The sequence below is a fragment of the Dama dama genome, chromosome 12, assembly GCF_033118175.1.
Source record: "Dama dama isolate Ldn47 chromosome 12, ASM3311817v1, whole genome shotgun sequence".
NCBI lineage: Eukaryota > Metazoa > Chordata > Mammalia > Artiodactyla > Cervidae > Dama > Dama dama.
In genome coordinates, this window is record NC_083692.1 from 88,461,518 (window position 1) to 88,489,508 (window position 27,991).

General features: G+C 48.3%; 1 protein-coding gene across 1 annotated transcript in view; it reads left to right on the forward strand.

The window, feature by feature from the left end:
* MEGF11 (multiple EGF like domains 11) overlaps nt 1-27,991 on the forward strand; it is a 379,572-nt gene that overhangs the window by 267,488 nt on the left and 84,093 nt on the right. The window contains exon 6 of the mRNA XM_061158024.1: nt 27,698-27,944. Within this exon, the coding sequence (XP_061014007.1) occupies nt 27,698-27,944 (247 nt within the window). The remainder of the gene's footprint in view (nt 1-27,697; nt 27,945-27,991) is intronic.

Below are 27,991 nucleotides of genomic sequence, written 5' to 3' on the forward strand. Positions count from 1 at the left end.
GCACAGACTGCAAGATCTCGTACACACAAGTAATTAAGACCGCTAGTAGACAGACTCCAAAAAACCAGGAATTTTCTCCCAGAATGCGAGTGAAAAGCAAACTTCTGTCCTTCTCACCAGTGCCCCCAGCTCACCTGGCAGGCCAGGCTGGGACAGGAACTCGTTTTTTTCTATTTCATAGGTTTTAGAACACGGGATTTTGCTACATAGTGGCAGGATGATGTAGTAAAAAGAGCACTGGACTAGGAGTCCACGGACCCAGCTTATAGGTCCTCAGACTCATTTATCCTGGGCAGGTCACCATCCCTCCCAGAGTAACAGCATCCTCACCAATGAGAGTATGGAGTTAGACCAGTGTGTGTGTGTGTGTGTGTGTGTGTGTGTGTGTGTGTGTGTGTGTGTGTGTGTGTGTGTGTGTGTGTGTGTGTGTGTGTGTGTGTGTGTGTGTGTGTGTGTGTGTGTGTGTGCGCGCGCGCGCATGTGCCTTTATTTTCCTAAGGTTGTCCCAAGAATGGCCTTGGCTATTGAAGCTAAACATTGCATAAGCCTCATGCTAATAATGACTAACTCTGCGATCAGCAGGAGAATGTAGTCAGAGCTGGCAGAAGTACCTGGTGATTCACCTGTGCTGACTCAAGAGCCTTTCTGAAGTTGGCTCATTCGGTGCTGGAACCATGGACTCCTCAGCCCCAGGCAGGTCAGCGGTATATAATCACTGAGTCAGAACCTGAGTAGTTAGCCTTACTGATAGCCACTGAATCAAGAGAGAAAGAATTCAAACCAGGATAGTAGAAAGCATGTGGTGAGGTGCAATCCCTGGGAAGGGTGAGGGGCTTGTGTTTGCTTGCAAGGCTGGATCACCAGGCTCAGCTTCCTCCACTTCCCAGGGAAGCATGAAGGTCCCTGTCCCATTGTATGTCCATCTGGGCAGGATCCCTTTGCGTGGAAACCAGATGGGTACCCACGAGAGCTGTTCTTGGCTCGCTCTCTTCCCTGGAGCCCATCTCTCTGTGCTTACTGCTCTGGCTCTTAGAAAGGGCTTCTACATACAGGTTATTTAATGTCATTCAGATATCTTATTCCTGGTATATAGACTGGAACAAAAAGCAGAATGACAACAGCAATTAGTTTTCCTGTCGAGGATGCCAGCAGCTTGAAGAGAGCCAGAATGGAGCCAGGGAGCTCAGCAGAATACCAAGATTTTGAATTCACAGCTCAGAGTCTCTGGGACCCACCCTGTATAAATCACAGCCACTTTGGGGCTCAGCCACACATGAAGGAGAGAGTCAAAGGGAGGTCTGTTTACTCTCTGGACCTTGATGCTTGGCCTTTCCAATCAGAGATGAAATGGAAATGAGAGCTGTTGACTTGGCCCCTTCTCACCTCCCTCAGAGAGCTCTAGCCAGCAATTCTTTAGCCCTGTGTGCTCAGAGAACTCAGTAAGGGAGAAACTCAGGGCTTAGGTAAGTAGGACATTTTAGCTGGCAGGAACCAAGTCCCATCCATCATTTTAAAGATGTAGAAGTTGAGGTCTAGTTACATGAGGTTAAGAAGAGGTGGTAAGAATACACAGAAGAACTATACAAAAAAGATATTAATGACCCAGAAAACCACAATCACTCATTTAGATCACTCATCTAGAGCCAGACATCCTGGAATGCGAAGTTAAGTGGGCCTTAGGAAGCATCACTACAAACAAAGGTAGCAGAGGTGATGGAATTCCAGCTGAGCTATTTCAGATCCTAAAAGACAATGCTGTTAAAGTGCTGCACTCAATACACCAGCAAATTTGGAGAACTCAGCAGTGGCCACAGGACTGGAAAAGATCAATTTTCATTGCAATCCCAAAGTAAGGCAATGCTAAAGAATGTTCAAACTACCCCCACAATTGCACTCATCTCACACACTAGCAGGAAAAGGAAATGGCAACCCACTCCAGTATTCTTGCCTGGAAAACCCCATGGAGAGAAAAGCCTGGCAGGCTATAGCCCATAAGGTCGCAAAGAGTCAGACATGAATGAAGTGACTTAGCACTGCACACACTAGCAAAGTAATGCTCAAAATTCTCCAAGCCAGGCTTCAAAAGTATGTGAACCATGAACTTCCAAATGTTCAAGCTGAATTTAGAAAAGGCAGAAGAACCAGAGATCAAATTGCCAACATGCGTTGGATCATCGAAAAGTAAGAGATTTCCAGAAAAAAACCCTACTTCTGTTTTATTGACTATGCCAAAGCCTTTGACTGTGTGGATCACAAGAAACTGGAAAATTCTTCAAGAGATGGGAATACCAGACCACCTTACCTGCCTCCTGAGAAATCTGTATGCAGGTCAAGAAGCAGCAGTTAGAACCGGACATGGAACAATGGACTGGTTCCAAATCAGGAAAGGAGTACATCAAAGCTGTAAATTGTCACCCTGCTTATTTAACTTATATGCAAAGCACATCATGTGGAATGCCAGGCTAGATGAAGCACAAGCTGGAATCAAGATTGCTGGGAGAAATATCAATAATATCAGATATGCAGATGACACCACCCTTATGGCAGAAAGTGAAGAGGAACTGAAGAGGCTCTTGGCAAAAGTGAGAGAGGAGAGTGGAAAAGTTGGCTTAAAGCTCAACATTCAGAAAACTAAGATCATGGCATCCAGTCCCATCACTTCATGGCAAATAGATGGGGAAACAATGAATACAGTGAAAGACTTTATTTTGGGGGCTCCAGAATCACTGCAGATGGTGACTGCAGCCATGAAATTAACAGATGCTTGGTCCTTGGAAGAAAAGCTATGACAAACCTAGACAGCATATTAAAAAGCAGAGACATTATTTTGCTAACAAAGGTCCATCTAGACAAAGTTATGGTTTTTCCAGTAGTCACATATAGATGTGAGAGTCGGACTACAAAGAAAGCTGAGTACTGATGAATTGATACTTTTGAACTGTGGTGTTGGAGAAGACTCTTGAGAGTCCCTTGGACTGCAAGGAGATCCAACCAGTCAATCCTAAAGGAAGTCAGTCCTGAATATTCATTTGAAGGACTGATGCTGAAGCTCCAATACTTTGGCCACCTGATACAAAGAACTGATTCATTGGAAAAGACCCTGATGCTAGGAAAGATTGAAGGTGGGAGGAGAAGGGGACAACAGAGGATGAGGTGGTTGGATGGCATCACCGACTCAATGGACATAAGTTTGAGCAAGCTCTGGGAGTTGGTGATGGACAAGGAAGCCTGGTGTGGTTCAGTCTATGGGGTGGCAAAGAGTCAGACAAGACTGAGTGGCTGAACTGAACTGAACTACCTGAGATCATGCAGTTGAACATAACAGAGACTGAAACCCCAGTCTCTTGACTTCCAGCTCAGCATCTCTCCTGTGCCCCATCCCGCCTCCCTCATGATGATAACAAAATGTGTGTGTGTGTGTGTGTGTGTGTGTGTGTGTGATTCTCCTCCTCATTCTTATCCCACTTATACAGTCATGCCTTATTGCCCCCATTTTGCAGATGATGAATACAGTGCTCCAGCTTACCTAGCAAGCCCTTTGTCATCCAAGAATTCATTTTACTCTCATAACCGTCCTGCTGGATAGGTTTTAGTATACTCCTTTTCACCAGAGAAAACTGAGGATTGGAGAAGTGAAGTGACTTTCCCAAGGTCACACAGCCAGTCAGTGGGTAAGCAGAACTTGAGCCCAGCCAGTTTCCATTACACGAGGAGGTTAGTGACAGAGCCAAGGCTAGAATGAGTGCCCTGAAACTCAGCCCTCAAACCCTTTATAATGTCCCAGGAGAACCCATTTTCCCACCGGGTGAGACTGCCCCTCAGTTCAGTGAGTACCAAATGACACCACGCCATTTTTTCCATTTAGAGATGCTTCACTACTCACCTCCACACTCAAGTTCTGTGATGCTTGCAAATGCCACCAGGTGTCATCTGAAAAGGTTTTCATTTACCCACAGGGAAGCCAACTGGACACTTTTTGTCAAAACATTCTCAAGAGTTCTCTGAGCTTAACTCACTACTCTCAACCCGCTACCTGCCACACTCACTGCCTTCTTGGCTTCCTACCCTGAGAGAGAGTTCCACTTCACACATACTGGAGCAGGAATCACAATAGTATTGCCAGTTAATAATTATATTGCACTTAAGTGTTTTTGCAAGCATGTTTTCAAGCATTCTGTCACCTGATGCAATTATCTCCACTTGACAGATGAAGAATCAGAGGCTCACTGTAGGGAAGGAATTTGCAATGGGTCGCACAGTCTGTAGTGGCTGAGCTAGAACTTAATCCCAAGTTTTCTGGCTCCCAGTTCTATGCTTCTAGCATAAGGTTGGGAAAGAACAAACAAATACTACCAGAAGCTGGGGAGTAGGAGAGAATTTTCAGGAGAGCAAATGCCAGAAACCCCTCTAAGAAGGGCTTCTTCCTGTCATTTTGATCACCAAAATGTCCTGGAAATTGAAGCATTAATTTGTATCTTAGAGTGACAAGAATAGAACGAATTATTCTTTTTTCCATGCTGTGTGTTCATAAGTTTCTTGGTGTGGAATTCAGTACCAAGGACAGCGCTTCTGGCCACCCTGGCCCTGGCACTGTAAGACCTAAGAATTAGAAGAGTTCATCCAGCCTTCATCCTCTGTACAAATCATTTCCATAATACTTAGAGCCCATCTGACCTTTGCTTGAATATCTCCTGCAGTGGAGGAATCTTACCATTTTCAGTCCTTTGAACTTTCTTATTAAAAGTGGAGGAAGTCAAGGAAATGGTTACACTGAGAAGAGGATCACCAAATTCTTTTTAAAACTATTAAATATTTGTGACATATAGAAAAATAAATAAAATACTATGAAAAATACCCTCCACTCACATTGAAAAAAATATAAAAAATCACTACTTTTCCCTAAGATCCTTTTTAAAGAAAGAAAATGTTACAAAAGTACTTAATGCTCCCCTTTGCTCCTTCCCCTGTTCAAATTCTCCTCCCTCTGTATCCCCAGGGGTCACCTATATGGTTGTTAAGATCCTTCAATTCAAAAAAGTTATGTCAGAGCCAAAAGAGTTCCTGGAGACCTCCTTTTCCAACCCACTCATGCAGCAAATGAGTAAGGCAAGACCTGAAGAAGGGATTTGACTTAAGATCTCAGTGGTGGTCCTAAGCCTTTTCATGGCCATTATCTTCTCTTTAATCTCACCCCAGTCTTTGATGTGGGGTGAGCCATGGATTAGTATATCCATTTTATAAGTCTTTGGGTTGCTTGCCTTTTTAGCTCTCTACCACATCTCAAAGATATCAAGTCACCCTCTGTTGCATGTGAAAAGATCAGGACAGTTATAGAATCTCCTGTTTCTTCATATGAAAAACTTGAGTTACGGTAGAGGTAACTGAATAATAAGGGAAATCAAATTGACTTGCCATATGGGGTTGAGAGTGGGATTGAATGGAGCAGAACTCAGGGTGATGGAGCAGGGGGCATAGCTTCAGCAAAGCATGAGGCACATGGAGGGTGAGTCTGCTGGAAACAGGGTGTGAAGGGTGTCAGAGGGATTTGGGCGGCGGGATGGCTGGGCCTGAGTGTAGAGGGCTTTAAATACCAGGTCCCCATGCATCTGAACTTGAGTCTTGAATCACTGGAGACCATGGAAGAGCTTTACACAAGGCAGTGACCTCATCAGATTGGTCATTTGGAAACATCACTCTGGAAGTTAGGCACAAGTTGGATGGAGGAAGATACTATAAGTGGGGCACTGGTTTTGGACACTTGACAACAATCTATAGCCACCCATAGCTGCTCTTTCTCCTGGTGCTGTTAGGTTATTTGGCAGATAACGGACAACTCTCAGGCCCTGATGGCTTATCCCAAGCCAGCTTCTCCTCTCCACCTTCCATTCAGCCACTTTCAGAGACTGAAAGTTTGTCTTCATGAGACATGAAAAGAATATGGCAAGAGAAATTGCCATAAGCCACTCTCACATGGCAGGAAAAATGCAAGCAAAGAGGAGAGTTTTGCTGTCTATTTATGGCTTGTAACTGTGGTTCAGCTCTAATGATGTGGTAGAAGCAGCTTTGGCCCTCTGGAGACCTGTTCTAGACTCAGCACTGCCTCCAGTTCATCGTGTCACCTTGAAAAATCACTTTCCCTTTCTAGGCCTCCCATTCTTCACCTGCAAAGGGAGAGAATGGAACTAGCTGATTGCTAAGGTAGGGCTGACTGTCATTCTAATACTTTGTAATTGCGTCCTCTTCTTCACTATCTATGAATCATCTATGGAACTCAACTCTGAGGCCTGCAAAGAGTCTCTACTTAACCTTGGTCCTTCATAATCATAACTGCTACAATTCACTGTCCATTTATCATGGGCTTGCCACTGTGCTAAGCCCTGTGTAATTGCATTTCATCACTACAACTACCCTACTAGGTAAGTGGTATCATTATTTTAATTTTACAGATTTGGGAAACTGAGGCACAGATTTAGTAACTTGCCCAGGGTCACCCTTAAGAATTCAGGTCTGTTAGCCTCCACAGCCATGCCCTCAATGCCTGTATCTTAATGCCCAGAGCCAAGCTCAGATCCATGCCTGGATCCCTTGTTGCTGCTAAATCATTTCAGTCGGGTCTGACCCTTTGTAACCCTATGGACTGTAGCCCGCCAGGCTCTTCTGTCCATAGCATTCTCCAGGCAAGAATACTGGAGTGGGTTGCCATGCCCTCCTCCAGAGGATCTTCTTGACCCAGGGATCAAACTTGCATCTCTTACATCTCTTGCATTGGCAGGCAGGTTCTTTATCACTAGCACCCCATGGGTTCTTTATCACTAGCCCCCGATGCCCATAGTAGCACCTTCTAAGTTCTCTGTAGTCTGTATCAAACCGCGAGGGAAAAACTTGTCTGGGACTCTGCTCAGCTTTGTGAGTGGCCAGACCCCACCCCCACCCAGAGAGCTCTGCTGAGGAGCGTGCCTTCTGTTTGCTGATTTTAATAAGATCGTTCCCTCTCTTGATCTTGAGTGATGACAGGTAGCCAACTAGAACTAACTACAATGTTAACTTTGCCTTGAAAGCCTCCGCCTGCTCCCCAACTGGAGACAGCTTGAGCCATGAGCTCATTAAGCAACAGAAGCCTGTCTCCCCACCGCCTGGATACCAGCAAGAAAACCCATAATAGACCTGCTTTTACATTGAGTTGAAAGAGCATCACTCACCCAGTCCTAAACAACTTGCTTTCAGCCCCCTTCCCCTCCCCGCTCCCAGCATTCAATTAGCTGCCAATTAGGCATCAAGGGTTCCCTAGCCTCCTGCCAGCCCCTGACCTGAAACAGGAGAGGACCTCAGAGCTCTCAGCCCAAGTTCAAAGGCATTTTGATTGTGTGCCTGAGTTTACCCCCACTCTCTTCACTTGGGCCTGGCTTCCTTTCAAAGTGAAATGCTTTAAAGGGAAAAGAAAAGAAAACCGCACACACTGGGGCCCACTGGGACCACTCTGGTTCAAACATCCAGTTCAGAGGGCCTCCTGATCACCCTCCCACACAGCTCCCAGCACATCCTGGGATTCAGCTCACCTAGGCCTCCCACTCCAACCCCTTTGGCTCCCGGTCACTAGGGGAGGGGGATGGAAGAGAAAGATGGGTAGAGCAGAGGAAAGGAGGCTGGGAGTGGGGAGGGAGGTGGTAAAGATGGAAATGGAGACAGATAGAAATGGGGGAACATCAGGGGAAGCAGCTGCTAAGTCTCCCATCCTCTCCGGGGAGGCTGAGCTACAGAATGAGGGTCACCTTTGTGGTCCTTCAGCTGCCAGGGAATCTGATGCTTGGTAATTAAGAACAGCATCCTCTACTGGATTCTGGGGTAGAGTGGCAATCATTCCAGCCTGGGGAAACGTCCCCTCTCCTTCAGTTTCTAAGCCCTTCTCCTCCCTTATACCAGCCAGGCAGGGCTGTTAGGTACAGGTGTTCAGGTTGTGCACTGCATAAAGCTGACATAGAGGAACTTTTATGGGGGGGGGGGGGGGGGCGGTGCATGGATGAATGTGGAGAATCCAGCCCTCCCAGCAGCCCTGGAGGAGACTCTCCTACACATACTCAGAGATACACACTGCCTGGAGGCTGCTCCAATCCCGATTCTTCCAAGCCACGCTCCAAGGTCCCTTCCCTGGTGAGCTGTGCTGTGCTGGGCTTCGTCGCTCAGTCGTGTCCGACTCTGCAACCCCAAGCCTGCAGCCCGCCAGGCTCCTCTGTCCGTGGGATTCTCCAGGCAAGAAATCTGGCGTGGGTTGCCATGCCCTCCTCAGGGGATCTTCCCCACCTAGAGATTGAACCCAGGTCTCTGGCATGGCAGGTGGATCCTTCACCAGCTGAGCTGCGGGGAAGCCCCTCCTAGTGAGCTATCTGAGGCCAAATTTCTGTCCCCACCGCCCAACTCTAAAGAAGGTAGAGATGCTGCAAAGAGACTCTCCTACCAATTGTCTCCCTACAGCCCATGATGACACTCCTGCCTCCAGGCCTTTGCTCACGCTGCTGTCTTCAGCCTCCTCCACCGCTCTCCCTTATGCCTAAGTCCACTCTCCTTTCAGGTCTAGGGAATCCCATCTCCTCCTTGAAGGCTTCCCCACCCTGGGGGCCACACCTTCTGTGCATACCTGAGGTTCAGAGAGTGCCACCCCTTCTCCCTGGGCATTAGCTCCCTGACCTATAGAGAGACTTCCTCTTTGTCTTTCTATGTGTCATTGTGACTACCGCCCCCTCCCCCATCCCAACCCCCTGGTCACGAGGACTGAGGGCAGGAGCCATGTCATCTTTTTATCCCCAGCCCCTGAACCATTTCTTACATGGATTTGTTGGTTTGCTCATTGAATCAGCATACATTAATACGGGCTCCCAACACACAGCAGACAGCACGCCGGGCATCGCACATACAGTGGGGAACAGAGCGGGCTTGGGGCCTGACAGAGATGCCCCCGCTTCCCCAGGCCTCTCATGGCAACTCAGCAAAGGCAGCAGGGACAACCAGCTGCAGTTCAGCCACGGGCACAGTCCATGCGGCCAGTAGGACGTGGGGCGGAGAGAATGCCCACCCTGCCGTCCTCCGCCAGGGCAGGTGAAGGGGCTCATGGAGAAACGCCCTGGCTCTCTTGCCCCTCGGTTGGGATTACTCCACTCCATGTGCTCGGTTATCTCCCGGAAGTCCAGGCGGATTAACACCCGCTGCGCTGCGTCTTCCTTCTTTGCCCCTCCCCACGGAGTCACTTTAGGGTCTGCTTCCGTGGAAGCACAAACCAAATCCCTCCTTGAACGTGGAGTTAAGGACAAGTCAGGTGATAATGATAATGACCTGTTATTAATCCAGCTAATAACTCAGCTCCCTGTGAGTTAACCCTTGCATGATGCCTGGATCAATGACTTTGTTTATTCATTTATTCATCTCCACACTTTCTGGGAGGGTTTGTTACATAGCACTGAGTACCTTCTTCTTGCAAGTCATTTAGTCAGGTACTTTTACACCATACACTGACCCCCCACTCTCTCCGGTGTGTAAGACCCATTTTATAGGTGAGGTGAGGAAGCTAAGCCTCAAAGGACAACTACGGCTTGCCCAGGGTCACAAAGGTGGTAAGAAGCAGAACCGGGATTTGAACCCAGGTCTGTGTGATTCCAAAGCTCTGAGGCCTGATGGGTAAGCTTCCACTTCAAACAAGGCAAACAGCAGTAGGCACAATGAGTTTAGAGTGACTAGGGAGAAGGAGGGTTTCTAAAAGCTTCCCTAGGGCAGAGGCATTTAATCTGAGTCTTAATGGATGGGAGGATTTCGAGAGATGGAGAAGTTTCCTGGGCGGGGTCTGCAGGGCTTTAAGGAGTGAGTCCCACGTGAAGGACAAGGAGAGGATCTCCAGAGTAGGCTGAGCCGCTCTCCACCAGATAGAATGAGGGGTACTGAGGTCCAGGCCACTTTTGCTAAGTTCAGCTCATTGGATTCCCTCTAAAATCCCATGCCCCTCTTTGTTCAAAGGGTATCCCAGAAGTGTCAAGTGTAAATATCCCACTTAATGAAGCCACCTACCACTGCCCACTGCAGGCCACACCCGTGGTCATCAGAATTCAAGGGTCATTAACTGTGCTCCGTTTGCTTGTGAGCTCTTATGTTCTCACCAGTTGACTGACTGGGAAGTCAGCTCCCGGAGAGGCCCTGGCCTTCCCTGCAGCCCTGAGTCTCCTCCTCGTGGCTCTCAGCTGCTCGGGGGTACCCACCACCGTGGGACAGGACTCTCACCTCTCCGACCTCTGGCAAATGCAGCACTTGCATTTAGGGATGGGTGAGACAGTCTTCAGGAGTCTTTGCTTGATGCCCAGAGACATAAATAACAATAAGGAACTATATTTAGTCCCCTGGAGGTGGGCACATAATCTGAGATCTCAGCCTGTGTGCACTGTCAGCACGTTTTCTGAGTCACCCAGATGCTCAGGCATGGAGCTGCCCCAACTGGTTCTTCTCCCCATTCATGCCCAGCTCTCTCCTGCCTGGTGGGGTGATGAGAGGAGCCTATCAGAGGCACCAGGCAGAAGGGGGCTCGTGTTCACTCCCTCCACCCACGTCCTCCTAAACCAGAAGGTCCTGGCTCACCCAGGGTGTTGATGGGCTGCATAGAGGGACCATGTCCCTCCTGGCTCAGGGTAGGGAGTCCTGCTTGCCTGCTTTCGGAGTCCTGGTGAACCCTCCAAGAGCTTCCCATTGCTCTTAAGAGAAAACCCCAGCTCCTGTCACAGGCACGTCTGGCCCGACTGCCTCATGGGGTCCGTCCCTCTCTCGTTTCTCTCAGAACTTACCAGCCAGGGTGCCCGCTTCAGTGCCTTGGCTCTGCCAGCCTTTCCCCTCCTCAGGACACTTGCCCACGCTCTTACTTCTACCCCGAAGGCTCTTACCGTCACCGTGGCTGCCTTCTTCTCATCCTTCAGCTCTTAGCATACGTGTCACCTCCCCTGAGGGGCATTCCTTGACCTCTCAGTGGAACCCCTATCTTCATTTACCATCAAGCTATTATTTGCACCTCCATACCCTTGTTGTAGCTTATGATTCTTGTTAATGGATTCACTTGTTGAGCAAGTGTTTATTGAGCACCTATTGTATGCCAGATGCTGTTCTAGGTGCTGGGGATACAGTAGTGAAGGAAATAACTCCTCAGGGAGCGGACATTCTAGTGGGAGCCCCTGACAAAAAATTAAAAAGGGGAAAATAAGTATATGGTATGGTGATCATATAACATCAGATAGAATAAGTTCATGAAAGAAAAAAATAAAGCCGGGGGGATGGAGGAGAGAACTTGGAAAGGATGGTCCATGAAGGCCCTCAGGAGATGCTGTTTGAACAAAGGCCAAAATAGAGGCCTTTGCTACTTATTTTTTTTTTTAATATTGGCTATATTCACTATGTTGCACAATATATTCTTTTCTTATTTTTATTTATTTATTTACTTTTAGCTGCACTGGGTCTTCATTGCTGACATGGCTTTCTCTCGTTGTGGCAAGCAGGGGCTACTCTAGCTGTGGTGCACGGGCTTCTCTCTGCAGGGGCTTCTCTTGTGGCTCACAGGCTGTAGAGCAGAGGCTCAGTAGATGTGTGGTGCGCAGGCTTACTTGCTCTGCAACATGTGGAATCTTTCCAGGCCAGGAATGGAACCCGTGACCCCTGCACTGGCAGTGGACTCTTAACCACTGGGCCACCAGGGAAGTTCCTTCACTGTTTCTTGTCTGTCTCCACTCCTGGATGATAAACTCCTTGAAGGGACCCTGGATGCTTTATTCCCCACTTGATCCACAGTGCCTGGCACTCAGCAGGCCCTCAGTAAAGCCTTATGAAGTGAGTGAACAAATGCACAGCTGACCAGACCTCCTACTACTGCAGCAGAGGCATCTTTCCTTCACTTCATCAGCAGATCCCAGGAGCAGCTGGTCCCCGTCCTTTGATAATAACTCTCAATAGACAGGAAGGCCATTTGTCACTCCGCCTTCAGGTCTCCTCTCTCCAGGGTATCTGGAGGTCCTCACCCAGCTGTGATGGATAGAGTGTCCTCTGACTGGCAGGCCCAGCTGGGAGCTGCTCTCAGAGTCCCTCCCTGTGCAGGGACAAGTGGACCATGACACGGGTGACACAAATAGCAAGATAGGGTTGAGTGGGAAGCCCCAAACACTGAAGAGACATGGCTTCCTGCTGACAGGTGGGTCCTGTGTTGAGTGACCTCCCTGGGGATGCGGTACCATGGAGAATGCTGGATGGGATCAGAGCCTAAAGATGTGGAATCTCAGCTCTCCTAAGTACACCGGGGCCTTGGGCAAGCAGCTTCGTTTCTCTGGCCCTGTCCACCTGAGTAATGGGAGTACCAATGTCTGCTTTGATGACCTGTAAAGCATTGAGGTGCTTTGGAAAGTCAAGGGTGTTCAGATAAGCAGAGTTATTCCAAGTAACAAGTTATTTGTGCAAAGCCTTTAAAGAATAGTTGCATAAAGCAAGGCAAACCTGCATGTGTTGTCTTTATTGTCAAAATTCTGTTGATGCCTATAATTCAGTGGGTGCCTGTGAGCAGAAATGCAGCACACACATGTGCCCCAAGATTCAATGCTTTGTTTTCTCTGGGGTTGCTATTCTCTCCATCGCCCAGTCTGTCTCTGATAGTTTCTCCAGGTGATTCAGAGATCGAGGCATGTCTGAGATGCAAGGAAGCTTAGGGCTCATCTAGTGCTGCCCCTTCATTTGACAATGAGGAAATTGAAGGCCAAAGAAGATAGGTGATTTGCCTAAGGACACACAGAAAGTCTGGTGTCCATAACCCCAAGATAGGACCAGAGGCCAGGAAAGGATGGAGGGTGGAGGCTCTCCTTAGGCCTGATGTCACTTCGTGTTTCCTCAGCTGACAATGGAGACTATGGAGTGGTTGTTGTTCAGTTGCTGGCTTTTTGCAACCCCATGAACTTCAGCAGGCCAAGCTTCCTTGTCATTCACCATCTCCTGGAGTTTGCGCAAACTCATGTCTATTGAGTTAGTGATTTCATTTAACCATCTCATCCTCTGTCATCCCTTTCTCTTGCTCTCAATCTTTCCCAGCTTGAGGGTCTTTTCCAATCAAAACACGGTCCGCTGGAGAAGGGAATGCCAAACCACATCTATATTCTTGCCTTGAGAATCCAATGAACAGTATGAAAAGGCAATAAGATAGGGAGTTGTTGGAGGATTAAATGAGATACTACTTATAAAGAGCTCAGACAGAGGTTCATTGACAACAGGGCTTACTCTGTGTTAGCTGCTACTATCCTGACCATACCAGCAAGCACCAACGCCACCACACAGCCTTTCTGATCGGTGGGTGCCCTGCCCTAGCAGTTATTGAGTATTCTTAATGGTTACATTCATCATTCCCAAGCCCCTAGCCTTTTAAGAAGCACAGTAGTTCATAGGACTTCACAGAAAAGACAGGACAGAAACCCACCACCTATAAAGCTGTCTTGGTTTGCTCGCATCCCTCTTCTGAGCTGTGTTCTAGCCTGGTGCCATTCGGGGTGCTTTTCTATGGACCCGAAGTCCAGGCCAGTGATAAGTAAAAACATCGGTTGTAAACGTTTAGAAACTTGCAGCCGTTTTGACAGCACTGTGAGAGCCAAGTCTGCAGTTGGTGGACTCCTCTGTTGAGCAGGACATAGCCTATGTGAGTGTGTCAGAGGTTCATGGAGGGGCCCACGTGGTGTGATCCACATAGGAGTCATGCCCAGGTAGGACCATGAGTCTCAGATGGGTTGGAAAACAAAACTGTTCCTTTCCCAAGGATAGTTTGAGGAGCCATGATCTAGCCATGAGAAATGCTGGGCTGGAGGAAGCACAAGCTGGAATCAAGATTGCCAGGAGAAATATCAATAACCTCAGATATGCAGATGACACCACCCTTATGGAAGAAAGTGAAGAAGAACTAAAGAGCCTCCTGATGAAAGTGAAAGAGGAGAGTGAAAAAGTTGACTTAAATCTCAACATTCCAAAAACTAAGATCATGGCATCAGGTCCCATCACTTCATGGCAAATAGATGGGGAAACAGTGGAAACAGTGGCTGACTTTCTTCTTCTGGGCTCCAAAATCACTGCAGATGGTAACTGCAGCCATAAAATTAAAAGACGCTTGCTCCTTGGAAGGAAAGTTATGACCAACCTAGATAGCATATTAAAAAGCAGAGATATTACTTTGCCAACAAAGGTCCATCTAGTCAAGGCTATGGTTTTCCAGTGGTCATGTATGGATGTGAGAATTGGACTACAAAGAAAGCTGAGCACTGAAGAATTGATGCTTTTGAACTGTGGTGTTGGAGACGATTCTTGAGAGTCCCTTGGACTGCAAGGAGATCCAACCAGTCCATCCTAAAGGAGATCAGTCCTGGGTGTTCATTGGAAAGACTGATGCTGAAGCTGAAACTCCAGTACTTTGGCCACCTGATATAAAGAGCTGACTCATTGGAAAAGACGCTGATGCTGGGAAAGATTGAGGGCAGGAGGAGAAGGGGACGACAGAGGATGAGAGGGTTGGATGGCATCACTGACTCGATGGACATGGGTTTGGGTAAATTCCGGGAGTTGGTGATGGACAGGGAGGCCTGGCGTGCTGCGGTTCATGGGGTCGCAGAGAGTCACATACGACTGAGCGACTGAACTGAACTGAACTGATCTAGCCTTCCTTCAGTGAAGCAGACTCCTCAGCCTGCTCACCAGACCTTCTGCAGTCGGGCTGTGTGTAACCCCCTCCCCCACTGAGGGCCACTCTATGCTCTGAATTCTCCCTCCCTGCCTTGGCAACCCACCACTCAGACTGTCTTCCCCCTTACTTTCCCACCTACTGAAATCCTATCCCTCTCTCTAGATCCGAAGCCAAATCCTCTCTTCCCTAAGGCCCTCAAGGTCCCCCACCGCACCCCCAGTCTCCCAGTGCCCTTCACCTCCAGCAAGCGCTGCTCCTGGTCTGTCTCACGTGGTCCACAGCTGCTGCATATGTGCCTGACCTGGGTCACTCTGTGGCCCCTGAGGGCCAGCTGGGCCTCCCATCCTTTTGAAGCCCCACCGAGTCTAGCCCTTACATCTAATCAGTTTTCAACAAACGTCAGCCCAGCTGATCCAGAGCACCAAGTGTACCAGTTGGCTCCAGCTGCTGCTGCTGCTGCTAAGTCGCTTCAGTCATATCCGCCTCTGTGTGATCCCATAGACGGCAGCCCACCAGGCTCCCCCATCCCTGGGATTCTCCAGGCAAGAATACTGGAGTGGGTTGCCATTTCCTTCTCCAGTGCATGAAAGTGAAGTCGCTCAGTTGTGTCTGACTCTTAGCAACCCCATGGACTGCAGCCTACCAGGCCCCTCCGTCCATGGGATTTTCCAGGCAAGAGTACTGGAGTGGGGTGCCATTGCCTTCTCCGGGCTCCAGGTGCTACATTTGCCAAAAGAAAAAATGGCTCAGATGTGAACCCATTACATTGGAACAGTCATGGTGTAAGCCCTGCAGGACCACTGCTATTTCTGCAGGCAAGAATAGCCTTCTGCCAGGCCTCTGGGGCACGGCATCAGCTCTCAGGATAAGTGGCTGGACAGAGGGTTCCAGGTCCATCCTGCCCCTGGCCCACAGCTGACTCTCCACATGACTCTCCAGGCTGCCCTGGCCCAAATTATCACCTTGACTTGCTCAACTGCTCCTTGTGCCTGTGACCCCAGGATCAGCTCTATACAACCCCACAACCCTCCTCCTTCTGCCCACCTGATGAGAAATACCCCGCTCCATCACGAACAGGGCAATGGGTGAGCCTGGCTTTAGTTAAGAAATGCTCTGTGGCCTCACTAGGGAAGCCAGCCTCCACTTTCACTGCTTCTTTTCCTGCTTCCCACGTATTCCCTGTAGGGACGGTGCCAGAAAGTTCCATCAGGACGGAGACCCCAAGCGCCACTTGGACTGCTTCTCATCAGCGTCCATTGCAGAGCTGGCCGGAAGTGGCTGCTCACTGGGTGAGGTGGAGGAGAAGGCATTACTTTAAATTGCAGCAAGAAATTCCTCATTTAGACCAATGGAAGAACTTTCTGACTGTGAGAGGAATGAAACAGACATTTAAAGGCAGAAAAGATCTTAGAAGATGGGTCCCCCGCCCCCACTCAGCTGGTTAACCTCAGCTGGCTGTCCTTGTGTGAGAAGCCAGAGGAAGACTCAGCAGCTCTGGGGCCGTGGAGGTGGGCGGTCCAGAGCCCCTGTCATGGCCCCAACCCCAGGCTTAGGACCCTTTGGACTCTGGATTGCAGCTTCACACCCACTCATCTAGGCTAATCCTATCTCTCTGCCATGGGAGACGCCGAGGCCTGGGAGGGTGGTACCTTCCAGGGCGCATGACAGAGCCTGAGGGGGCGCTCCCACCAGACAGACCTCACTGTTTGAAGCAAGTCAGAGAGAGAGAAACGATGGGAAACAGCGGATGAGGCTGTGGGATGAGTTCACACCTCATAGGAGGCAGAGTTGTACCCCACGACCTTCCGGTGTCCTTTCCCGCTCTGCCTGTAAGTTCACCTTCCTCAGACCCCATCTGGGGGGGTCCCACTCCCACCCCACAGAGCCTCACCAAATTCCCTTTGATCCCCAACCTCTCCCCCAGCTCCTCAGCCCATGGTTTGCTCTGGAGCTTTGAAAGGGGGGCGAAAGCTGGGCCCCGCTGCGGAGGGTGCCAGCCTGGGCAGCGGGCCCCCTGGCTGGTCTGTCTTTGCCGCCTTTGAAAGGCCCTTGCAAAGAGGTAATTCCTTTGTGTGCAGACATGATTTATGAGACTTTCTAAGCAAATTGCAGAGATAAATGGTCTTTGGGGCTGGGAAGCTTCAAAGGCAGTGATGCAGGCAGATCAGAGGGAGCCAGGCAGCCGGGAGCTGGGGCCTCGTTAAAAGCCTCTGGTATGGGGAAGGAGGCAGGAGGTTCTGAGCAGAGCTGAGGAACCTCAGGCCGGCCCCTGGCCCATTTGGGGCAGCCCTAACTTGCCGCCCTGTCCCTCGCTGACCCCACTGCTGAAGCGCAGGAGGCGCGCGTGCCGGGACCACCACGGTGCATTTACCCAGGGGTGGGTGCTGCCCAGGGCAGAGGCCTTGAGGACAGAGCAGGGTGGGTTCTGGAAGAGAAGGGGGAGATAGGGCAGGGAGTCCACGAGTCAGCACCAGCCTCTGCTCCAGGGACCTCACAGGCCTGGGGTCTCACCCCCCCAGCCCGTCACTGACAGCCTGGACATCCCCCTCCACTCTGGCCTCAATATCCTCTGCATAAGGACGGCGCGGGTGTAAACGGCTCCAGGGTTCCAGCTCTGCTGTGCCTCCCGTCCCACGCTTTCTGGTTCAAGGCCCTATTTCCAAATGTCCCCGTCTGAGAAACAGGCCAGAGACCACACTGGCTGCAAGGTGATGGGCGAGTTGCCTAACCACGCTTGACCTTGGTTCCTTCCTCTAGAGGATGTGGATGATCATAGCTATGCTGAAGAGTCGTGGTTTAAACTGAACAAGTACCTACTGCGAAGTACCTAACACCTAGTTTTCTTCCGCATTACCTGGCCACACAATATCGCAGTAGTCTTGTCTGGAAAAGTCCCTGTGAAGTGGATAAACTTGATTTCCACACCTTCCCATCTCCTCTCCCCAAAAGTAGGTTAACACACATGCACATACGTCCTTCCTAATCTGGAGCCTGGGTCTGCTAGTTGCTGCTTGAATGTTCACAGATAACTGGGGTATGAATGGCTGGCAATGCCCCATGATGTCACCGACACCCTCCCCACACACCCTTGTACGAACATGGGATGATGTGCAGTTTAACAGGGGATTGCTGCAGACGCTGAGGAATGGAGTCCTACCAGGGCAAGGCCAGGCAGCCTTGGCAGTATCTTGAAAGCAGGAGTTCAGGGCTGATTTCCAGATGCATCTATCCACAGAGAGATTCAGGGTGCTGTCTCCCCATGCCTGCCTGATATTCTGATGGTGTGATATCTGGTTAAAATGGCCTTGGTTGCCTGGAGCTCTGGTGGAAGCTGTGGCAATGAAGATGGGGAAGGTAATGAGCCAAAGCCACTGACTTTGCTCAGGGTGTTTTGATGTACCCACTGGCTTCGTTCCCTCCTCCTGCCCTGTTACCCAAGACCCAGCCAGCACCCAAGCCCTCTGACCTGACAATGGGCACTCTTTCTAGTTGTAGCTGCCCCAGCAATGGGCTTCCCAGCACCCCTCCATCATCCCCAGTTCTGACGGGCCAGTGTTTCTGTTTGATTGTCTAGTTCTCAAAAGTTGTTTGACAAGCAAATAAATGAGCCCTGAAGCTGGTGTGGGGGGATGGAAAGAGTTTTAGATCAACCTGGCCAGGTAGTTTCAAATCTAGTTCTCCACTGTGACCACAGGTAAATCACTTGGCCCTCTGATCAGTTTCCTGACTTGGAAATTGTAGAGGGTGTACAAGATGCCCGCTGAAACCAAGAGCTAAGAAAACCAGTCTTTGAACGCTGCCTTTTGGAGTTTGGGGTACCTTTTCCCCCAAGGAGACATTTGTCAATATCCAGAGACATTCTTGGCTGTGGAGGAGGGGGTGCTACCAGCCTCCAGTGGGTGAAGGCCAGGGATGCTATTAAACATCCTATAATGAGCAGGACACTCCCATGACGAAGAATTTTCTGTCCCCAAGTGTCAATCATGCTGAGATCGAGAAACTCTGATTTACTTATTTCATGTCTTTGAGCCTCAATTTTCTTTATTGAAAATGGGATAATAATCTACCCCACATGGTTTGTCTCAAATTCTCTTTGAAACAAGGCCAGGTATGAACTAATGGCACAGGTTTAGTAAAAGGATTAGGTGAAACAACCCCTAGGAGAATACAGATGGTCCGATAGGAGGCTCATGGGGTTAGGGTTTTGCTGTGTGTATGTTTACTCCTCCACGGTGGCCTTTGGGAACCAGTGGAAATGGAGAGGCAGCCTGCATTCCATGCAGCCGTGGTGAATTCTGCCTTCCCTTAAAGGGAGATGTAGACAGCATGGTTAAATAACAGAGAGTAACAAATGTAATAAACAGATCACTAAGAGCTAATGGTACATCATTATAATCCTGTGCAGTAGGCATCTGCTAGGCTTAGGAACTGTGTCAGGAGATTTGAGTTTTAATCTACAGCACCTTAGTCTATTAATATTTAATTCCAGCCATTTAAGTGGTGGAGAGATAGGGAACAGAGCCATGGCCTGGCTCAGAGCCTGGGTAACCACCTCGAATTTTCCTTTCCACACAAGGGCAAACATACCGTCTACCCTGTCCCCTCTGGCCTGTTCTCAAGTGCAGACAGTGAGCAACAGAGCATAGAGTCACCCCAGAATGGGAAGAGACCCCAGCATATACCTATTGGTGTTTCTTTTTTTTTTTTCTTTTCCACTCTGGTTTCTCACAGGATATTGAATATAGTTCCCTGTGTTATATAGAAGGACCTTGATGTTTATCTGTTCTATATACAATAGTTTGAATCTGCTAACCCCAAACCCCAATCCAGCCCTCCCCTACCCCATACTGGTGTTTCTCATGCTGCAGCTAAAGTTCCAATATTTTGGCTACCTGATGCAAAAAGCTGACTCACTGTAAAAGACTTTGATACTGGGAAAGCTTGAGGGCAGGAGGAGAAGGGGGCGACAGAGTATGAGATGGTTGGATGGCATCACTGACTCAGTGGACATCGATTTGAGCAAACCCCAGGAGTTGGTTATGGACAGGGAAGCCTGAGGTGCTGCAGTCCGTGGGATCGCAAAGAGTCGGACACGACTGAGCGATTGAACAACAAATGCAGCCGCCACTGGCGCTTGGAGGGCATAGTTCATTGTGCAGGACTGTCCCTGAGCACTTGTGACGGCCTAATCCCTCCCTCCCTCCCTCCCCCATCTCCAGGTGCCCTCCTGGGGAGGGTGACCCACGCTGAACAAGACCCACCGGTCCAGATTTGTCATTTTACATGCAAGAACACAGAAGCCCAGAGAGGAGCAGGGTCTGCCCAAGATTGTCCAGCGTTGGCTCCAACCCACCCTTTAATGCTCCCTCAAAACTGCATCTTGGATCTGGAAAAAGCAGACGGGCTTAGCCTTTGAGGATTTGCCAGGGCTTTTATTGGGGCCAGTCAGTAGACTAACGGCCTTGCTCACTGGGAAGTGACTTTATTTAGCAGCTGAAATGGTTTCCAGTGGCTGCTGCCCTGTCTCTGCGTCCACGCCTGCTGCTTTGTAAACTCAGGAGTAATCCCATGACCTGGCAGCTCGCCCACTTCTTCTCGGGGTGGCTGGAGGCATGGGGACTAAGAGGAGCAGACTCGGGGCTGTGGGCCACTCCTGGGATATGCTCTGACTTTCACTGCTAAGGAGGAGGGTACGTGGGGACCTTGGTCCAGACTCTGGTACAGGCCAGGGCAGCTCAGGGCCATTGGGTTCCAAGTTCCTTCTTACCTCTTGACCTTTGCATCAGCAACCAATCCTCCTCCTTGCTAAGTCTCAGGATTGCCATCTCTGGAATGGGAGGAACTATCCATCTCTCCCATCCTCCTGCCCATCTCCCTGAGAGGACCCGTGAGAACACAGATCACCCTAAAGACAGTAGTCCTCACCTGCTGAGCTTTTTAAAATGCCCTGTCCTTGGGCCCTGCCACTCCAGAATAATTATATCAGAATGTCCAGGGCTGAAACCTAGGCCTGAGAGGTTTCCAAAACCTCCAGGGTAATGCTGGCAAGCATCCAGGCAGAGGACCACTGTCTGAGGACATGAGTGACTGGGAGGGGGCTCTTGGGTCGCTGGAGAAGGGCTGGCCAAGCACCCTTATTGGCACAACCAGTTGGCCTGTGCCCAGCTCTGGGGTGGATAATGGGTAAGACTATGTGTGCATGTGAGGGACAGGGGAGCTGCAAACAAGAACTCCCAGCTGCCCCTGCTGTAACCGATGGGGACCCCAAGGCTAGTAGAGACGCCTAAATCTGCTTATATAGAAGTGGCGACAGAAAAGCAATGGTCAACCAAGTTATTGCTCCTGATAGAGAAAGGCAATAAAGGCATTAAAAACACAGCACATTGTGCCTTTAATAAGTGACCTTTGGGGACTTATTCTCTAAGAAGGTCCTTGAGACACCCATGTTCATAGCGTCATTATTGACAATAGCCAAACAGTGAAAAGAACCCAAGTGTCGCTCAAGAGATGCATGGATAAACAAAACGTGGCGTATGTATACAATAGAATACTATTCGGTCATAAAAAGGAATGAAATACAGGTACCTGCTACATTGTAGAACAACCTTGAAAACGGTATGTTCAATGATAGATGCCAGACACAAAGGACTAATTTTGTATGATTCCATTTATGTGAAATATCTAGTTGAAGCAAATTCATAGAGACAGAAGGTAGATTAGAACTTGCCAGATGGGAGGAGGGGATGTGGAATTATTGCTTCATGGTTCCAAAGTTCCAGTTGAGGGTGATGGCAAAGTTTTGGAAATAGCGGTGATAGCTGCTTAAACCGTGAGTGTCATTAATGCCGCTGAATTGACTGTACACTTTAAGAATGATTCAAATGGCTAAATGTGTGTTATACATGTTATATGACAATAGAAAAAGTTCAGAAGAAATAAATTATCTGAAGAGGATAAAATTACAGGAAATAGGGCCAGTCATGAGAAACCTGGGCCTGACGACCAGCACTCCCACCTGAACCAGTTCCTGGATAAGACCAGTGTGGAAAATAAGCCTCTGTTCTCACATCTTCCTGTGAGTCACCCACGGTGGCCATCTAAGCCCAGGCTGGCCACCGACATCCCCCGTCCTCTCTTCCATCAACACCAGGCCGTGCCTAGCAGGACAGCAGGGGTTAGAGCTCAGGTACCTAGTCACCCCCCAGCTGTGTGACCTTGGACAAGATTGTTCACCTCCCTGGCCTCTGTTTCCTAATCTGCAAAATGGGGATATGAATAGCACCAGCTCTAAAGCGATTGTTGTGAAAATATTTTTAATGTTATTTTGATTTGTAGGCTCCTATTCTTTTTTATGTTTATTTATTTGACGGGCTTCCCTCGTGGCTTAGTTGGTAAAGAATCAGCCTGCAATGCAGGAGACCAGGGTTCGATCCCTGGGCCGGGAAGATCCTCTGGAGAAGGGAATGGCAATCCACTCCAGTATACTTGCCTGGAGAATCCCATGGACAGAGGAGCCTGGCGGGCTACAGTCCATGGGTCACAAAGAGTCAGACACGACAGAGCGTCTAACACAGACACATTTGTTTGACTGTGTTGGGTCTTAGTTTCAGCATGCGGGATCGTCACTGCAGTGCACAGACTCTCTAGTTGTGGCACATGGGCTCCAGAGCGTGTGGGCTCGGTAGTTGTGGCACACAGGCTTAGCCTCTCTGCAGCAATGTAGGATCTTAGTTCTCCAACCAGGGATCAAACCTGTGTCCCCAGCATTGGAAGAGAGATTGTTAACCACTGGACCATCAGGGAAGTCCCCTGTTGTGAGAATTGAGAAATTTGACTTTACACCTTTATCTTATGGCCTGGCATGTATTCACTGCTCTTTCAAGTGTTGTTAGAAATTTGAAAGTATGTCTGTGCTGAAGGTCCGAGTTTGAGAGAGAGATGGAGCCCCTCCCCTTGTGGGGGCGGTGGAGCACCCAGACCTGGGCCCAGCCCCACCGAGGGGTCAGCTGGGGAGGCACAGGCTGAGAAGGGCAAGAGCTGGCCGGACTCAAGGAACAGAACAAGACAGGCCACAGGCTTTCGGGTGCCCCTAAGCCCTCACTCACTGTCCAGAGAAGATACACCCACTTGAAAAATTCACCCAAAGCCAAATATAATTAGGAAGGAGCATCTGTGACTGAGACAGAAAAACAGTCAGTGAGGGGGTGACATTCCAAAGCTAAATTGGAAAGAGTTTGCAATTGTCTGTGAAAGAATGTGAAGTCTTGTTGTAATTTTAATGATGATAGTTTTTATTCACCTTCAACAGGGTAGATAATTGACTTACTGCCTCATTTCTCTGTCATTGTAGGGAATGAGGTGTTTTTAAGTAGATTTTCTAAGATAACTGAAGCTTATCCCTGTGAACCCTAACTTTTTTTTCCCACTTAATCACTCTAGAGGGAATGTCTATGGAATGGATTACACACTTCCCTGCCTCCTTAATCAGAATATTCTAAATTGAATGGAACGACTTCCTGTCAATTTGGATGTGAGGGGTTATTTGCTCTTATGTAGTGACTCCGAGTTACTTTGCTTTTTCAGTCTACAGATGTTTTCTGTTTATTTCATGGGCTCCTACTGTGAATAGAGCTCTTGCTTTTTTTTTTCTTTTTTTTTTTTTTGGAGCCACATAAAACATACATACACACATATAAATACAACATATATGCATGCACACACAAACTCACACTCCCCAATCTGTGATCTGAGAACCCAGATCAGGCTTAATGGAATTCCATTTCCATGCTCTTCTCTAATGCCCTGAACTGCCCTTATCATGGCACTTCCACAGGATTCCATAAATGCTCCCCCCAAGGCTCTGTCCCCACTCAATTGTAACTCCAAGAGGGTGGGACACTTTCTGACCCTAGGTGTTTGCTAAATATTGGTTGAATGAACAAGTGAAAGAATGAAAGCACTCAAGTGCTAGTTCATGGACTTCATGACAATATCCAGATCCCTCATCAGAGGCATAGTTTTACTTCTTACTGGGTTTTGGTTGTGATACAGTGAATGGAGGTCCCCTGTGATAAGTGAAATGTAACTGTCTGCCCTGGGATGCACCAAGGACCAGCTGGCTCTGGACTCCAACAATTCAACACAGAGCCAAGGCCTGAGGGCAGTGGCCTGGCCTACCCTTGACTATAACCTCGGGTAGTCACATAATTTCCCCGATCCTTTATTTCCTCATCTGTAAAATGGAGAAATAATAAAATCAAATTCACACCATTTTAAGTGTCACAAGTGAGCATGTAAAATGTGGTGGTGATTATTACTACAATGGAGTCACATCATATGTATGTTAAACTCATGCAAATTTGGCTATATGTGCTTGGCAACAAAAAGAGATAGAGAAATGATACACTAGGTAATTCTGCTAGTCTTTCCATTTGCTGAGTAGATGTTCCAGAGAGAAGGTGACGTGGGAGACACATGACTGCTCCGTGCTCCCCCACTCTCTGCCCTGTGAGCCTCTTACAGTGTGAGTGCAGGCTGTCATGATAACTGTACTCAGTTTTTTATTGAGATATAATTGACATATAACTTTATATTAGTTTCAGGTCACAGCAAAATGGTTCAACGTTTGTATATATTGTGAAATAATCACCACTGTGAAGTGAAGTGAAGTGAAGTCGCTCAGTTGTGTCTGACTCTTTGCGACCCCATGGACTGTAGCCTACCAGGATTCTCAGTCCATGAGATTTTCCAGGCAAGAATACTGGAGTGGGTTGCCACTTCCTTCTCCAATAACCACTGTAGGTATAGTTAATATCACATGTAGTTACAAATTTTTTTCTTGTGATAAGAACTTTCAAGATCTTCTCTTTTAGCAACTCTCAAATATACAATACAGAATTATTAATTATAGTCACCATGCTGTATGTTACATCCCCTGAACTTACTTATCTTATAACTGGAAGTTGGTACCTTTTGACCACCTTGCCCCTTTTACCTGCTACTTGCCTTTGACAACCACCAAACTGTTCTCTGTATCCATGAGTTCTATTTTTGTTCATTGCTTTTTAGACTCCACATATAAGTGAGATTGTATGGTATTTGTCTTTCTCTGTCTGACTTATTTCACTTAGCATAATGCCCTCACTGTCTACCCACATTGTCACAAATGGCAAGATTTCCTTATTTTTTGTGGCTGAATAATATTGTTTTGTACATCTGTGAGTATACACATATATGCGTGCATACATGTGTGTGTGCATGTATACACATTTTCTTTATCTATTCATCCACTGACGAACATTTAGTTTGCTTCTGTATCTTGACTTGTGTGAATAATGCTGCAGTGATCATGGGGGTGCAGATATCTTTTCAAGTTAGTGTTTTCATTTCTTTCAGATAAATACCCAGGTGTAGAATTGCTGGACTATATAGTAGTTCTATTTTAAGTTTTTGAGGAACCTCCATACTGTTTTCCATAGTGGTTGTACCAACTTACATTCCCACCAACTATGCACAGAAGTTTCTTTTTCTCCACATCTTTGCAAACACTTGCTATTTCTTGTCTTTTGGATAGTAGCTAACCTACCAGGAGTGAAGTAATATCTTGGTGTGGTTTTGATTTGCATTTCCCTGATAATTACGAGCATCTATTCCAGTACCTGTTGGTCATCTGCATGTTTTCTTTGTGAAAATGTCTATTGAGATCCTCTGTCCATTTTTTAATCAGATTGTTTGGGGTTGAGTTTATATTTATTTATTTTGCTACTTAGTTGTAAAAGTACTTTATGTATTTCGGATATTAACCCCTTATCAGATATGTGATTTGCAAATATTTTCTCCCATTGGTAGTTTGCCTTTTCATTGTGTTGGTTTCCTTTGCTTCATAAAAGCTTCATAGTTAATGTAGTCCCACTTGTTGATTTTGCTTCAGTTGCCTTTGCTTTTAGTGTCAACTCCAAAAAGTCATTGCTGAGACCAATATCAAGGAGATTATTACCTATGTTGTCTTTAGGAGTTCTTTGGTTCTGGTCCTACATTCAAGTCTCTAATCCATTTTGAGTTGATTTTTACATATGGTGTTAGATGGAGGTCCAGTTTCATTCTTTTGGGTGTGGCTGTCCAGTTTTTCCAACACCATGTATTGAAGAGACTGTCTCTTTACCCACTGTATATTCTTGGCCCCTTTGTCATGAGTTAATTGACTATATATGCATAGGTTTCTTCTGGGCTCTTTTTCTGTTTTTACAGCAGTGTCATACTATTTGTGTTATTATGGCTTTGTTTGAAATTAGAAAGGGTTATGCTATCTTCTTTCTCAAAATTGCTTTGGCTGTTGGACTTGGTTTTTGCCTCACTCACTGTAGTACCAAGTGGAAAATGCAGGGTGAGGCCCACTCAGAATTTGTCAGCTCAGTTTGTATGTGTATTGGGGGCATAATGAAAAAGGGATGAGGGTGATTGGGATTCCAGGCCTAGGGTGGTTCCATCTACTAAAAGTGATGGACAGTTTCCATGACTTTGACCACTTGACTTTTGTTAGCAAGTGGGAGGTAATGCAGGAGGATTGGTGGGGCTGATAAAGTGATTCTCCATCACCCTTGTGGTTCCCAAAGATCCCATGTACTCACTGGCTTCACTGGAACCTTGTGCTTTTGTCCATATCCAACACTTGAGTACCACCGTCTGTTTGCTCTTACTGAGCCGACCCCTGGGACACCTTCCCCAATCCCACTCGCCTGCCCCCTTTTCTTTCTGAGAGTCTAAACCCTAGAAGCATTGGAGCACAAAGGTCAACTAATCATCTCCTTATCTTCAGGCAATAGGGTCTCTAGCCATCCCAGTTTGCCCAGCACTGAGAGATTTCTCAGAATGAGGGATTTTCCATGGTAACACGGGACATTTTGATCACTCTGATGGACGTCTTTTATGGTCCACTTCAGGTGCCATCTCTTCTAGGAAGAGCCTGATTCCTTAGCTGGGAGCAGTGTTTTTCTCCATTGAACATCTCCTAGTACATTATTTATGCCTGTCCTTGCCTGAACTCCACGTGCACCCCTACTCCAGGATTTGAGAGAATGGGGTTAGAGTTGAGGACATCTTGTTGTTGTGTCCTGTATGCGTCAGGTGAGGGTCAGGCTAGGGAGTGGTAGCAGGCTGGGTGACCTACCTGAAGACTGCCATTCAGCCCCTCTCCCCAGCCACAGAGTGTGAATTTCTGCAAAGCTGGCTCAGCTATCACTCTGTGAAACATTTAATTACATATAAAGATCTTCAAGGCTGTCTGTCACCTCCCAGGGAAACATTTCTTTTTCCTGCCCCTTCTGCAGTTAGCTGCTTAGAAAGTATGAGATTGAACTGAAGATGAAGGAAGCAGGGGGTGTCGGCATTACTGGTAGGGAGACGCAGCATGAAAGAGAGATGGGAAGGGAGTGGAGCCCAGGGAGGGGCAGGGAGTTAGAAGACGTGTTCACAGAGAGTGAGATGCAAGCTGTGAGACAAAGTAATGTTTCAGGAAGAGGTGGAAAGAGAGAGATGGGAGCTGGGCTGGGGCAACACCAAGAGGGAGGGCAGAGTCACAGAGAAGAGGGGAGGCAGGCTCGAAGAGAAAGGGCCTGGCTGAGAGGGAGAGAGAGCCCACCAAGAAGAGTTCGGCAAAGGTTAAATAGCTTATGGTTCCAGAGTTTCCGTACAGAAGAGGGGTTTGGGAGACTGGATTGACCAGTCTTGGTTGGACTGGAATGACCCTGACTAAGAGATGCATTGAGAAAAGAAGCTTCTGAGCTTGTTGGATTATTTAGGGGAGGTGGGTAGAGGTTGATGACCAGCTGATGGAGATTATTGGTGAATGCTCCCCCACCCCCAGAACCCCCTTGCTGCCTCCTGTCCAGGGAAGAGTGATGCAGAGATGGGAAGGCTGGTCCCAGCCCCCATCCAGGAGAGTCCACGGGGATCCTTCCGTCCTGACCCGCTCCTCTCTTACAGGCTGCGATAGCGACCACTGGGGCCCGCATTGCAGCAACCGGTGCCAGTGCCAGAACGGGGCCCTGTGCAACCCCATCACGGGCGCCTGCGTGTGCGCCGCCGGCTTCCGAGGCTGGCGCTGCGAGGAGCTCTGCGCGCCGGGCACCCACGGCAAGGGCTGCCAGCTGCCGTGCCAGTGCCGCCACGGCGCCGGCTGCGACCCCCGCACTGGCGAGTGCCTCTGCGCGCCCGGCTACACCGGCGTCTAGTGAGTAAAGCCCACCGGGACGCACGCGGAGGGGTGGCTGGGAGGGT